Source organism: Scyliorhinus torazame, chromosome 17 (genome assembly GCF_047496885.1).
Source record: "Scyliorhinus torazame isolate Kashiwa2021f chromosome 17, sScyTor2.1, whole genome shotgun sequence".
NCBI lineage: Eukaryota > Metazoa > Chordata > Chondrichthyes > Carcharhiniformes > Scyliorhinidae > Scyliorhinus > Scyliorhinus torazame.
This window is the reverse complement of record NC_092723.1, coordinates 171,488,863-171,502,534: the sequence shown is the minus strand read 5'-3', so window position 1 is coordinate 171,502,534 and position 13,672 is coordinate 171,488,863. Positions and strand designations below refer to the sequence as shown.

Below are 13,672 nucleotides of genomic sequence, written 5' to 3'. Positions count from 1 at the left end.
TGCTCTAGAGTAGACATTTTCTTTCACACCTTTTACTTTGGCAATGAGGACTTGTTTCTTAATTTGTTTGTATGGGCAAGTTCACTTCCTTTGAAATGAATCTCTTCCGACAATTTTACTCTTGCAAAATTGCCTTCCATTTTCTTTCTACTCCTCCTCTCCACCAGTTTTGAAGCTCCGCAGTCAGCGTCAGTACAGATGCTGGAATTTGAAATAAAAACAGAGAATACTTGAAAAACTCAGCATGTCTGGTGGTATCAGTAGGGAGAGAAAACAGAGTTAACGTTTCATGACCATTTGATTCTTCTTAAGAACTAAGAGGAAAACGTGTTGAATTATATACTGTGTTAAGAGGGGTGAAGCAGCTGGACATATCAGAAGCACAATTTTCGAAGGTGGCATCATCAGAACACATGCAACGGAAGTGAAGAAACTGGGAGAATGGAATGAAGTCCTTACCGGGAGCATGAAGCGCGGTAGTCGTGACAGTGGGTGGGCTTGTAATGAATATTGGTGATCAGTCTATCACTGAAATGGAGACAGAGAGGTCAAGGAAGGGAAGTGTCCGAGATGGACCATAACGAATGGACGAGAGGTGTGGAAGTTGAAAACAAAATTGATAAAAACAGCACGGAAGCACAGTGGTTAGCACTGTTGCTTCACAGCGCCAGGGTCACAGGTTCAAACCCCAGCTTCGGAAATCTATACTTTCTCCCTGTGTCTGCTTGGAGGTGCTCCGGTTTCCTCCCACAAGTCCCGAAAGCCGTGCTTTTGGGTAATATGGACATTCTGAATTCCCCCTCGAACAGGCGCCAGAATGTGGAGACTAGGGGCTTTGCACAGTAACTTCACTGCAGTGTTAATGTCAGCCTACTTGTGACAATAAAGATCATTGTAAATATTTCCAGTTCAGGACGAGAGCAGAAAGCGGCACTAATAAAATCATCGATGTAATGAAAAAGAGTTGCGGGAGTGGGCCTGAGTAGGACTGGAAAATTGACTGTTCCACATAACTCCTAAAAGACAGGCATAACTGGGACCCATGCAGGTACCCTTGGCCGCACCTTTTATTTGCAAGAAGTGAGACAAGTTAAAGCTGTTCCATCCCTCCTGTACAATATAATACCCAACACTTTTTCCCTCTCTTTCAGTTCTGAAGAAGAGTCAAACGGACTTGAAATGTTAACTCTGTTTTCTCTCCCTACAGATGCTGCAAGACTTGCTGAGATTTTCCAGCATCCTTTGTTCTGTTTCATCACATACAAACCTGGCCTGTCCTCACCTGGCTTCCGCAAATGCATATGTTTGCAGAGATTAAGGATGCTCATAAATAGTACCTTGAATCACTTTTCATTCTTTTTCATCCTCTTTTTCTCTTCTCCAGTCATGCAATGACAACTATGTCACTTAAGTTAGCCTCACCACTGGTCATCAACTAACTTTTTAAAAAAATAATTTTTATTAAAGGTTTTCATAAAATATCAAGAACAAAATGAGAAAGAAAAAAGAACCCAACAGCGTTAAGTACAAAACACAATCTAAAAAAGCAACCCCCCCAAACCCCTCCCCCCTGTACATAAATAATAAATTAACATTAACACCCCGACTTAACACAAGTATATACACCCCCTCAGACCCTCCAGTGTAAATAGCATAAACAAAAATAAAGTATACCCCCCCGCCCCCTGAACTGCTGCTGCCATTGACCAATGTCTATCGTTCTGCCAGAAAGTCTAAGAACGGTTGCCACCGCCTAAAGAACCCTTGTACCGACCCTCTCAAGGCGAATTTCACCTTCTCCAATTTAATGAACCCTGCCATATTGCTGATCCAGGATTCCACGCTTGGGGGCCTCGCATCTTTCCACTGAAGGAGAATCCTTCGCCGGGCTACCAGGGACGCAAAGGCCAGAATTCCGGCCTCTTTCGCCTCCTGCACTCCCAGCTCCTCTGCCACCCCAAATATTGCGAGCCCCCCGCCAGGTTTGACCCTGGATCCTACCACCCTCGACACCGTCCTCGCTACGCCCTTTCAAAATTCATCCAGCGCTGGGCATGCCCAGAACATATGGGTGTGATTTGCTGGGCTCCCTGAGCACCTAACACACCTGTCCTCACCCCCAAAGAACCGGCTCATCCTTATCCCGGCCATGTGTGCCCTGTGCAGCACCTTAAACTGTATGAGGCTGAGCCTCGCGCACAAAGAGGAAGAGTTCACCCTCCCTAGGGCATCTGCCCACGTCCCTCTTCGATCTCTCCCAACTCCTCCTCTCACTTACCTTTCAACTCCACCACCGAGTCCGAGTCCTCCTCCTGCATCATCTGGTAAGTTTCCGAGACCTTCCCCACTCCCACCCACCCCACCGAGAGCACCCTGTCCTGTACTGTGTGTGGAGGTAGCCGCGGGAATTCCACCACCTGTTGTCTGGCAAACGCCCTTACCTGTAAGTACCTGAAGGTGTTCCCCGGGGGGAGCCCGTATTTCTCCTCCAGCTCACCCAAGCACGCGAACTTCCCGTCCACAAACAGGTCCCCCAACTTTTGTATCCCTGCCCTGTGCCACCCCTAAAACCCTCCACCTGTTCTTCCTGGGCAAACCGGTGGTTCCCCCGTAATGCGGTCCACGCCGAGGCCCCAACTTCCCCCCTATGCCGCCTCCACTGCCCCCAAACTTTGAGGGCCGCCTCCACTGCCCCCAAATTTTGAGGGCCGCCACCACCACAGGGCTCGTTGTATACCTCCTTGGAGGGAGCAGCAGCGGCGCCGTTGCCAGCGCCCCCAGACTTGTACCCACACAGGACGTAGTCTCCAGCCTCTTCCATGCAGCCCCCTCCCCCTCCATCACCCACTTGCGCACCATTGTCACATTGGCGGCCCAGTAGTACCCACAGAGGTTGGGCAGCGCCAGCCCCCCCCCCCCCCCCCCCTATCTCTACTCCGCTCCAGGAACACCTTCTGAGTCCCTCGCACCCACACAAACCCCATTATACTCCTGTTAACCCGCCTGAAAAAAGCCTTTGGGATAAACACGGGGAGGCACTGGAACAGGAACAAAAACCTAGGGAGCACCGTCATTTTGATTGACTGCACCCTACCCGCCAAGGACAGCGGCAACGCGTCCCACCTCTTGAACTCCTCCTCCATTTGCTCCACCAGCCTTGTAAAGTTAAGCCTATGCAGGGCCCCCCAGCTCCTGGCCACCTGGACCCCCAAATATCTGAAGCTCCTCTCCGCCCTTTTTAGTGGGAGCTCGCCAATCCCCCTCTCCTGGTCCCCTAGCTGAACTACGAACAGCTCGCTCTTCCCCATATTGAGCTTGTACCCCGAAAAGTGCCCGATTTCCCTAAGGATCCTCATTACCTCTGGCATTACTCCCACCGGGTCCGCCACATACAGCAGCAGGTCGTCCGCATAAACGACACTCTATGCTCCTCCCCACCCGCACCATCCCCCTCCAGTTCCTCGACTCTCTCAGTGCCATAACCAGGGGTTCAATCGCCAGTGCGAAGAGCAGGGGGGACAGGGGACACCCCTGTCTCGTCCCTCGGTGCAACCGAAAGTACTCGGACCTCCTCCTATTTGTGGCCACACTCGCCATCGGAACCTCATACAACAGCCTAACCCACCTGACAAACCCCTCCCCAAACACAAACCTCTTCAGCACCTCCCACAGGTACCCCCACTCTGCCCTATCGAAGGCTTTCTCAGCATCCATCGCCACCACTATCTCCGCCTCCCCCTCCCTCGCCGGCATGATAACGTTCAAAAGCCTCCGCACATTCGCCTTCAACTGTCTCCCCTTCACAAACCCCTTCTGGTCTTCATGGATGAGGTCATCAACTAACTTATCGTGATCAAGAAACCAAAACAAAGTACTGAGGTTGTCGGAAATCCAAACTAAAGACAGAAAACACTGGAAATATTTAGAAAGTCTAAGCATCTCTGGAGAGTAGCAGATTGTGACCTTTAATCAGAACTGGGGAAAAGTTAAAAATGTAATTATGTAGGTGAAACAGTGGAGTGTGGAACACAAAAAGGGAGATCTCAGTGGAAACCAGGGGCATCCTTAGAGCCTGAAGGGAGGTGTCTGCAAATTGATGACCCATTTCCGAGTGTGGAACAGACCGCATTGTGATCAGCGAACACAGCTTATGAAATTGAAAGATGTATAGGTAAATTTCTGCTTCACCTGGAAGGTATACTGCACGTCATCTTAATTCTACACCCTGTCCTCAAGCTGACACCTCATTCCTTGGTCAACTGCAGTTTTCCACTTTTGCTTGCAGATAGAGGCTAGCTGTTCAAAATTCTGCCATACACCTCCGCTGGGGACCCATCCTTTTTTTTACTTGTCCCATTACTGCTTTCTTTGGCTCTTCCCCACCAACTCTTCTGTTGTCCTGTCACAGACCTTCCCTTGTTTTTCTTTTCCCACTTTCCATTTTTCTCTTTTTCCACCCCTCCCCCAGAGCACCCACATAAAGCTCTCTATTTTTCCCCCAATTCTGATGAAAAGTTATGCCCTGAAATCGGAATTCTCAGATGTTGACAGGCCTCTGAATATTCCCAGCATTTTCTGCTTGGATTTTCCTAATCAGGATTTGAATCTGGATTTTTCCTGTTAATTGTAGTTCTCTTCTGTGCTGCATGATATTCACTGTGCCACTTGGGTAACCCCATGTATTTCAATTGACAGGAATTGTATTATTACAGCAATTTCATTTTGCCTGGATCCAAAGGGAAATAAACTGCAGAATTACGTATCCAAAAATGTGTTTGGTTATAATATATAGGGGCAAAAGGCTGATTATGATAATGCCCTCTACCAGGTACTGGTTGGATCTCACTCCCTCAGATGTGATGTGGAATACTTCAGACACTGGATGGGCTAAGTCTGCATGGAGCAGCATATTTGCGCCATGGATTCAAGGATCCTGTGTTTTTGTCATTCAGATGCCACGGTTTAAACCAAAAGCTGTATTGGAAGTAAGCAGTCACTGTTCTTTCTCAGTAAAATGTAATTGTAAGTATACTGTTAACACCAGTTCTGCAAACAAATGAACAAAGCACTTCTTCTTCACTTCCATTGTATGGCCTTCTTAAGCCCAGCACTTACTTCCAGAATCATGCTTCCGGCACATACTTTTTCTAATTATTTCAATCAATCTATTGCAAACTGTAACCAGAAGAAAAAAAACAAGGTTGAAAGTCTAATTGCCTCTGTGTAAATTACATATATTTGTTTTGCTGTCACTGACTTTCTAATCAATTATTCAATAAGCTCACATGTAAAAATATGTATATTGATACTTTTTATTCGGCATTTTAATATGTATCTTCATGAGCACACTTTTCTCAAGTCCCTCACAAGTCCTACCAACATCAATTATCTCTAAGGTGCTAGTCTATGACAGATTTTCAAAGTGCGGGTTGCGAACTGCAGCTGGGCCGCAGGCGAGTATCAAGAGGGCCGCGGAGCGATTGGTCGCAGCAATCCCGCAGTGGTTCCGTTCACGTGAGAAGTGCCCAACGGCCACTAAAATTGAAATTGAGAATACTGGCTGCTACCAGCTTTTAAATCAGAATTAAATGAGGCTATCTGTAGTCTTCCGACTATAAGCGGCAGCAGTGAGCAGGTCATGCGTCTTGCATCTACACTTGACGTCAAGAGCTTTGGACATATGTACTTTTGCTGCCAAGTCATGGAGGAGAGCTTCTTCCATTTTCTACCTGCTAGCAAGCAAGGCAAGAGGACTGAAGATGGATCGTTTTGTTACAAGGAAGAGATGGCCAGAAACACAAATAGGCACTGTATCTACTGGCCAAGATTTTGCATCTGAATCTGCTGGAGTGAGCTGCTCAGGAGAATCCATGGCAGGACAGGGCAGTGCTCGTGTTACCTCTGTACAGAACTCTAGAGCCTCTGGTTAACAGCCTTCAAAGAAGAAACTTAACTTGGGAACAAAGTAGTAGAAAAAATATTTCTTGAGGTAATGGAAATGAGGATGCAAAGCCCATGTGTGTTATATGCAGGGAAGTACTGCAACAGCATAGAATCCCTACAGCGCAGAAGGAGGCCATTCAGCCCATTGCGTCTGTACCGACCCTCTGAATGAACAGTCTACCCATGTCCACGCCCCTGTCCACCCTGCTCTATTCCTGAAAGCCCATAACCTAACTGCACATCCCTGGACACTAAGGGACAATTTATCATGGCCAATCCACCTAACCTGCACATCTTTGAACCATGGGAGGAAACTAGAGCACCCTGAGGAACCCCACGCAGATACCGGAAGAACGTACAAACTCCACACACACAGTCACCAAAGGTCGGAATTGAACCTGGGTCCCTGGGACAGTGAGGCAACAGTGCTAACCGCTGTACCGCTGTGAGAGCAGAAGTTTCAGATTTTGAAAGAGAAGTGCTGGGTGAAAAACTGAGGTTGAGTCCCCCAAGAGTCAGTTATTAGCTTACAGCTGACTCCAAATGAAAAGACTAAGCTCCTGCACCTGACCTGTGATACCACATTAAAAACATGCCAAAAGTCCATGAGGCCGTCAGCATTCTGGAGTAGCATCTCCCAAGAGTATCCAGTGGTGAGTAAAACAAGCATTTTGTTGCTATTGGCCTTCCCGACGGCCTACATGTGCGAGGTTGGATTTTCCATTCTCATAAAGATGAGGACGGCACAAAGGAACTGGAGGAGGTCTGCACCTGATGTGCACATTGTCTTCTCCTCCTGTGAACCTGATTGGAGGGAGATCATGAGGGCCAAGCAGGTTCGCCTTTCACATTAAAAGATAAGCGAATGTGGTGTGTATCGCAAAGGTCAGCCGGCGTGGGTCGCAAAGATCAACCAGCGTGAACCCCAAAGGTTGGCCAGCTAACAAAAGTGGGACCTGGGGAAAAAAAGTTTGGAAACACCAGATAGAATAATGGGCACGATCTACCGGTCCACACCTGACTCGGGACGCAACAAGGCCATTAAATCTCGCAAGAGACTTAATACAAGAGTTGCGACACCCGCAAGACCTCGTTAGATCTAACCAGATCTTCCACGACATTGTGATCTGGATCTCGCCCTCACTGGGTGGGATCCAGATTTGCATATTTAAGTGAGCAGTTACCCTCACTTAAATATGTCTGCGCTGGAGTCTCCCAAGGCACGGTATTGAACACCCGCTTCTGGGAGACCGCCCTGTGGCACTGTTTAGCACTGGTCCACACAAACATGGACCAGGCATAATGACACCTGGGGGTGGTCCTCCAGGTCACCCAGTTAGTCTGCCAGGGTTCTTGGGTGGCACTGCCAGGTTGTGGTGCCCAGGTGACAGATTGCCCATGCCGGGGACCAGGATCGAGATTGCCCTGCCCTTATGAGGTGGATGAGGGAAGCTCGAGGACCCCTAACAAGTTTGTTGGGGCACTGGGGGGGTTCAAGAGATTGGAACGGCATTTAAAAATGGCACCCCAATCTCTTTCTGTACTGATGAGCTGAGCTTGTCACTGCAGGAGATTAAGGTAAGTTCACCTCGGCGGGGCATTCCTCATCATGCCAGAAAAAAAACAAGAGTCTTGTTTGATAGCGGGGTCATTCTCGGCACTGCAGGCGCAAAGAAACACCCATTGAATGCACCAAATGGGACTTTTTTTTCCCCCGTTAAAGAGAATTTCTTTCTTCTGTGCAACGTTTCTTGTATCCATTTTTACCAATAGTGCTGTGACTACTGCTCCTGCGAACTGAGTCTTGTTGAACTGATGTTGACAGGACCCCGATAAGAATAATAACAGTAACACCAGTGTAATTGGTCTAGTTGTCTGCTGACAAGAGTACTACATTGCCAATTTTATTTTTATTTCCATTAAATTACTTGTCTCCTATCGCTTTCAAAACATTTTGTTCAGAATTTTTTACTGGTTAATGTGGTTGAATGTCATGAACCCTCACTCAAACCAGCCCAAATGGGCTACACAGGACTACATCTGTATGATGTGGGCATTGAGTTAAGTGTGGGCATTGAGTTAAGTGAAGAGGATGGGAACCAGGGGCGTCATTCTCCGACCCCCCCAGCGGGTCGGAGAATGGGCGTTGGCCGCCGTGAATCCCGCCCCCGCCGGTTGCCGAAGTCCCCGAAGGGAGAAAAGTCGGCGGGGCGTTAATGGCGCCGCAGACGTCGGAGAATGGCACGGGTGTGCGCAAGGCAGCCGATTTTGGGCCTGCCGATATTCTCCCTTCCGGATGGGCTGAAGTCCCATCGACGTGATGACCGGTCACGTTGACGTAAATCAAACCTCCTTTTCATTGACGTGAACCTGTGCTCCAGGTTCACGCCGACCAGCGTGGAGGTGAGTGACAGCCTGGGGGGGTTGGCCGCTGGGCAGGCGATGGCGTGGCCGCAGTCTGAATGTGTGGGGAGATGTGTGTCTAGGGTTGTGTGTGTGTGTGTGTGTGCGGCGGGGGGGGGGTGGTTAGAGTGGGCTGGGCTCCGGGGGAGTGCCGGGAGGGGGGTCCGTGCCGGGGAGGAGGATGGGAGGGGGTCCGTGCCGGGGAGGAGGATGGGGGGGGGGTCCGTGCCGGGGAGGGGGATGGGGGGTCCGTGCCGGGGAGGGGGATGGGGGAGGTCCGTGCTGGGGGGGGGGGTCCGTGCCGGGGAGGAGGATGGGGGGGGGGGGTCCGTGCCGGGGAGGAGGATGGGGGGGGGGGTCCGTGCCGGGGAGGGGGTTGGTGGATCCGTGCCGGAGAGGGGGATGGGGGGGTCCGTGCCGGAGAGGAGGATGGGGGGGGTCCGTGCCGGGGAGGAGGATGGGGGTGTGTGGTCCGTGCTGGGGAGGAGGATGGGGGGGGGGGGGTCCGTGCTGGGGGGGTGGGTCCGTGCTGGGGGGGGGGATGGGGGGTCCGTGCCGAGGAGGGGGATGGGGGGGTCCGTGCCGGGGAGGAGGATGGGGGGGGTCCGTGCCGGGGAGGGGGATGGGGGGGGGTCCGTGCCGGGGAGGAGGATGGGGGGGGGGGTCCGTGCCGGGGAGGGGGATGGGTGGGTCCGTGCTGGGGAGGGGGATGGGGGGACCGTGCCGGGGAGGGGGATGGGGTGGGGTCCGTGCCGGGGAGGAGGATGGGGGGGGTCCGTGCCAGGGAGGAGGATGGGGGGCTCCGTGCCGGGGAGGAGGATGGGGGGGGGGGTCCGTGCCGGGGAGGAGGATTGGGGGGGGGGGGTCCGTGCCTGGGAGGGGGTTGGGGGATCCGTGCCGGGGAGGGGGATGGGGGGGTCCGTGCCGGGGAGGAGGATGGGGGGGGTCCGTGCCGGGGAGGAGGATGGGGGGGGGTGTGGTCCGTGCCGGGGAGGAGGATGGGGGGGGGGTCCGTGCCGGGGAGGTGGATGGGGGGGTGGGTCCGTGCTGGGGAGGGGGATGGGGGGGTCCGTGCCGGGGAGGAGGATGGGGGGGTCCGTGCCGGGGAGGGGGATGGGGGGGGGGGGTCCGTGCCGGGGAGGAGGATGAGGGGGGGTCGTGCCGGGGAGGGGGATGGGTGGGTCCGTGCTGGGGAGGGGGATGGGGGGACCGTGCCGGAGAGGGGGATGGGGGGGTCCGTGCCGGGGAGGGGGGTGGGTCCGGTCCGTGCCAGGGAGGAGGATGGGGGGGGGGGGTCCGTGCCGGGGAGGTGGATGGGGGGGTCCATGCCGGGGAGGAGGATTGGGGGGGTCCGTGCCGGGGAGGGGGTTGGGGGGTCCGTGCCGGGGGGGTCCGTGCCGGGGAGGAGGATGGGGGGGATCTGTGCCGGGGAGGAGGATGGGGGGGCTGTGGGCAGTGCCGGGGAGGTGGATGGGGGGGTGGGTCCATGCCGGGGATGGGGGGTCCGTGAGGGGAATGGGGTGTCCGTGCCGGGGAGGAGGATGGGGGGGTCCGTGCCGGGGAGTGGGATGGGGGGGGGGGTCCGTGCCGGGGAGGTGGATGGGGGGGGGGGGTCCGGGGAGGGGGATGGGTGGGTCCGTGCCGGGGAGGAGGATGGGGGGTCCGTGCCGGGGAGGGGGATGGGGGGGTCCGTGCCGGGGGGGAGGATGGGGGGGTCCATGCCGGGGATGGGGGGGGGTCCGTGCCTGGGAGGAGGATGCGAGGGCAAGTGAGTTGGTCCACCTGGCCAGGTGCCAGCCTCCAACAGTTGGACCCATGCGGTCCATGCCACCTGGCTGGGGGTAGGAGGGGATATGGGCAATGATGACATGTCGTCGTTCCCCCACCTGGCTGTCATGTTTTCCGATCATCCAGCGATGTTGGCCGCCGTGGCGGCAGCCGCTAATGTCTATGTTGCCCTGGATGAGGAGGAGGAGCGTGCCAGAGAGGCGTGCAGGCTGCCGCAGAGGGGCAGGCGGCAGCCGCCGTGGCTGGAGGGACACCTGACCGACAGGACGAGGAGGGGGAGGAGGACGTCGCGGCCCCACGGCAACCGAGGCACACGAGGGCGCCCCGTGTGTGCCGGCCCCGGCAGTCATACCAGGACCCCACGGACCGGGAATGCAGGAGGAGACTCCGGATGAGGCGGGAAACCGTGGCACACATCTGCCACCTGCTGGCACACCTGTCACCGCGTGGCACTGGCGGGGGACACCCTCTCCCCGTGTCCGTCAAGGTTACGGTGGCCCTGAACCTTTATGCAACGGGGTCATTCCAGGCACCGAGTGGGGACCTGTCTGGCATATCGCAGACATCGGTGCATCCGGGCAGTGACAGATGCCCTATATGCCATGGCGCACCGCTACATCCGCTTCCCTGTGGACCGGGCCAGCCAAGATGCCCGGGCCGTGGGCTTCTCTGCCGTGACCGGGTTCCCCATGGTCCAGGGCGCGATTGATGGGATGCACGTCGCCGTGCGGCCACCTGCAGATAACAGGGCCGTGTTCACCAATAGGAAGGGGACCTATTCGATGAACATACAGGTGGTCTGCGACCACCGCATGATGATCCTGCACGTCTGCGCCCGTTACCCAGGCAGTGTACACGACTCATACGTGTTGTCGCGGTCATCCATCCCCGGCATGTACGAGGGACGCCATCCCCGGCTGAGGGGCTGGTTGCTGGGCGACAGGGGCTACCCATTGCGATCGTGGCTGATGACGCCTATACGGAGGCCACGCAATGAGGCGGAGAACCGCTACAATGATGCCCATGTAGTGACAAGGGGAGTGATAGAGAGGTGCTTTGGCGTGCTGAAGATGCGTTTCAGGTGCCTGGACCTCTCTGGGGGCGCCCTCCAGTATCGGTCAGATAGGGTCGGCCGCATCTTTGTGGTGTGCTGCGTCCTGCACAACATAGCCCAACACAGGGGCGATGTGCCGCAGGCAGAGGAGGGCAGAGTGGAGGAGCAGCAGGAAGAGGCACAGTCCTCCCCAGATGAGGCGGATGGGGGAATGGTCAGGGCAGACGGGCTAGACACAGGCGGGTGGCTGTCCACCGTTACCGGCTGGCCCAGCGGGCACGGGACAGGCTGATAGCCGCCCGCTTCACTGACTAGATGGGCATGGGAATCGGGTAGTATGGCCACCGACCGCACACCATGGCAACAGCCGACCACCCACACCCCCCCACCCATCCACCCACCCAGCACCCTCACCCCCTCCCCAACCCCACCCACCCCACCCGCTGCACACCACCCCCCCCATTGCCGATCCACCTGCGGCATAATGGCCGGGCTCACACATTTGCGGGTGGACGCTTGTCTATTGCAGGCCATGGAGGATGATGACAACCCGCCCTGCGATGAGCTCCTGGCTCCACATCGTTGGACTATGTCTGACCCATGGCCACAGTACCACCATCCACCCGGACCATCCCTGCATGCGGCTGTGACACTGCAGCGCACGGTCCCGTCCTCTGCCCGGGGGGATGTTGATGGCGGCCCAGGGGGAAGGGGCAGACTCACCTGGGGCTGAGGTAAGACCATCCCTCACACACATACTTGCGCTCAACGTACATGACACCCCCGCACGCTTTGGACAGAGCACAAAGGCAGCTTCTGTAGATGTAACATTGACTTTAATAACCAAAGAGTTCATGCACGTGCCCTAGCCCCTAAAACTCATCTGTGCCCTGCACCCGTGCCAACTTACTCAGTGTCTAATTGTTTGGCCTTACGGGCCCTTTGACTACGTCTACGTGGTTCACCAGACGGTACAGCAGAACTGGAGGTGGACTCCTGTGATTCCTGCCCTCTGACACAGGATCCCTTTGGCGGCCGTTTCCTGGGGCGTCCTGGCCTAGATGGGCAAGGCTGCGGCCCGGGCGACTGGGATGGCGAGCTGCCAGCCTGTCCTGCCCGTTGCCCACCCGATGCACCTGGGACGGAAGGGGGGGGAGTCCGAGGTGTTGCGGTGTTCCGGGACCTCCCCTACAGGGGGAGCCGGGACGGACCACACCACCTCCTCCTCCCTCGGGGTGCCCGATGGCCCCAGGCCTCTACATGGGTGGGGGATGATAACGGACTGGCCATCCGACGCCCCCCCGACATCTGGCGCTGCCAGTCCTGGAGGCCCGTGCTGGTATCGACAGGGGTCTGCAGGTTTGCAGCCATGGAGCCCAGGGGGTTGGCAAACCCTGTCTGTGACTGTGCGACACCGGCTCGCACAAGGCCACTGGCGCCGATGCCCTCAGCGATGGCCTGCTGAGACTGGGCCATGGCCTGCTGAGACTGGGCCATGGCCTGTAGAGACTGGGCTATGGCCTGCTGAGACTGGGCCATGGCGTTGAGCGCCTCTGCCATCTGGCGCTGGCACTGGCTCATGGCCTCCTGTGAGAGGGCAGCCATGTCCTGGGCCACAGACGCCGCCTGCACAGAAAGCCCCAGGCCTCGCAAACCGTTCCCCATGTCTGACACCGTCGCACCCATTGCCGCCACCGCGGACGCCACCCGTGCGGTGTCGGCCTGGGTGGCACGCATGACTGGCACCACTCCCAGCTCCTGGACGCGAGTGGACTCCTCCACCTGCGACTGCAGCCGCCGCAAGCCGGCCATCACCCTCTTCGCTCGTCTCCGGGTCGGTGGTTGCATCGGATCTATGTGTGGGTGTGGTAACTCCAGGAACCCGGGATCCATCTGGGTGGCAGATGTTCGCTTGGGCTGGGCTGCCCTCCGACCGCCCGGCCCCTCTGCTGCTCCTACCTCCACCTGCTGTACCGGGACGGCTGTGTTGTGCGCACCAGTGAGTGTACCAGACGCCTCATCACTAAAGTGCCCAACCGAGGTGAGTGTTTCTGCGATGGTGGAGGGTGTTGGTGACAGCAGCGGCATTGTGTCGTGCTCTTCGTCCCACTCTGAGTCCATGGCACTTTGGGGTGGGGGTTCGTCTCCACCCATCCACTCTGAGTCACTGTCCGGTATTTCGTCTTCCCGGGTAGTGCTGTCCCGGGTAGGGGTGTCCCGGGTCAGGGTGTCCTGGGTAGTGGTGTCCTGGGTAGTGGTGTCCTGGGTAGTGGTGTCCTGGATAGTGGTCACCTGGGTAGTGATGTCCTGGCTCGGCTGTGACGGGGGCCTGTGGCTGCCCCTCTCGTCGCTGGGTGGCACACGCCTGCGTCGTCACACCCGCACGTGACGGGGGCGTCGTCTCCCTGTTGCTCTAGGTCTCTCCGTCTCCCGTGGTCTCCAAGGGACATCCTGCGGGCGTCGCATGCCGGAGGGTCCGGGTCT

At 56.1% G+C, this 13,672-nt stretch overlaps 1 protein-coding gene across 5 annotated transcripts in view; it reads left to right on the top strand.

Moving 5' to 3' along the window:
• Positions 1-13,672, top strand: part of LOC140394407 (acyl-coenzyme A synthetase ACSM3, mitochondrial-like) — a 135,033-nt gene that overhangs the window by 65,133 nt on the left and 56,228 nt on the right. For all 5 annotated transcript variants that reach the window (XM_072481652.1, XM_072481654.1, XM_072481651.1 and 2 more), the window contains one exon: positions 4,829-4,985. In XM_072481652.1, coding sequence (XP_072337753.1) covers positions 4,829-4,985 — 157 coding nt within the window. The remainder of the gene's footprint in view (positions 1-4,828; positions 4,986-13,672) is intronic.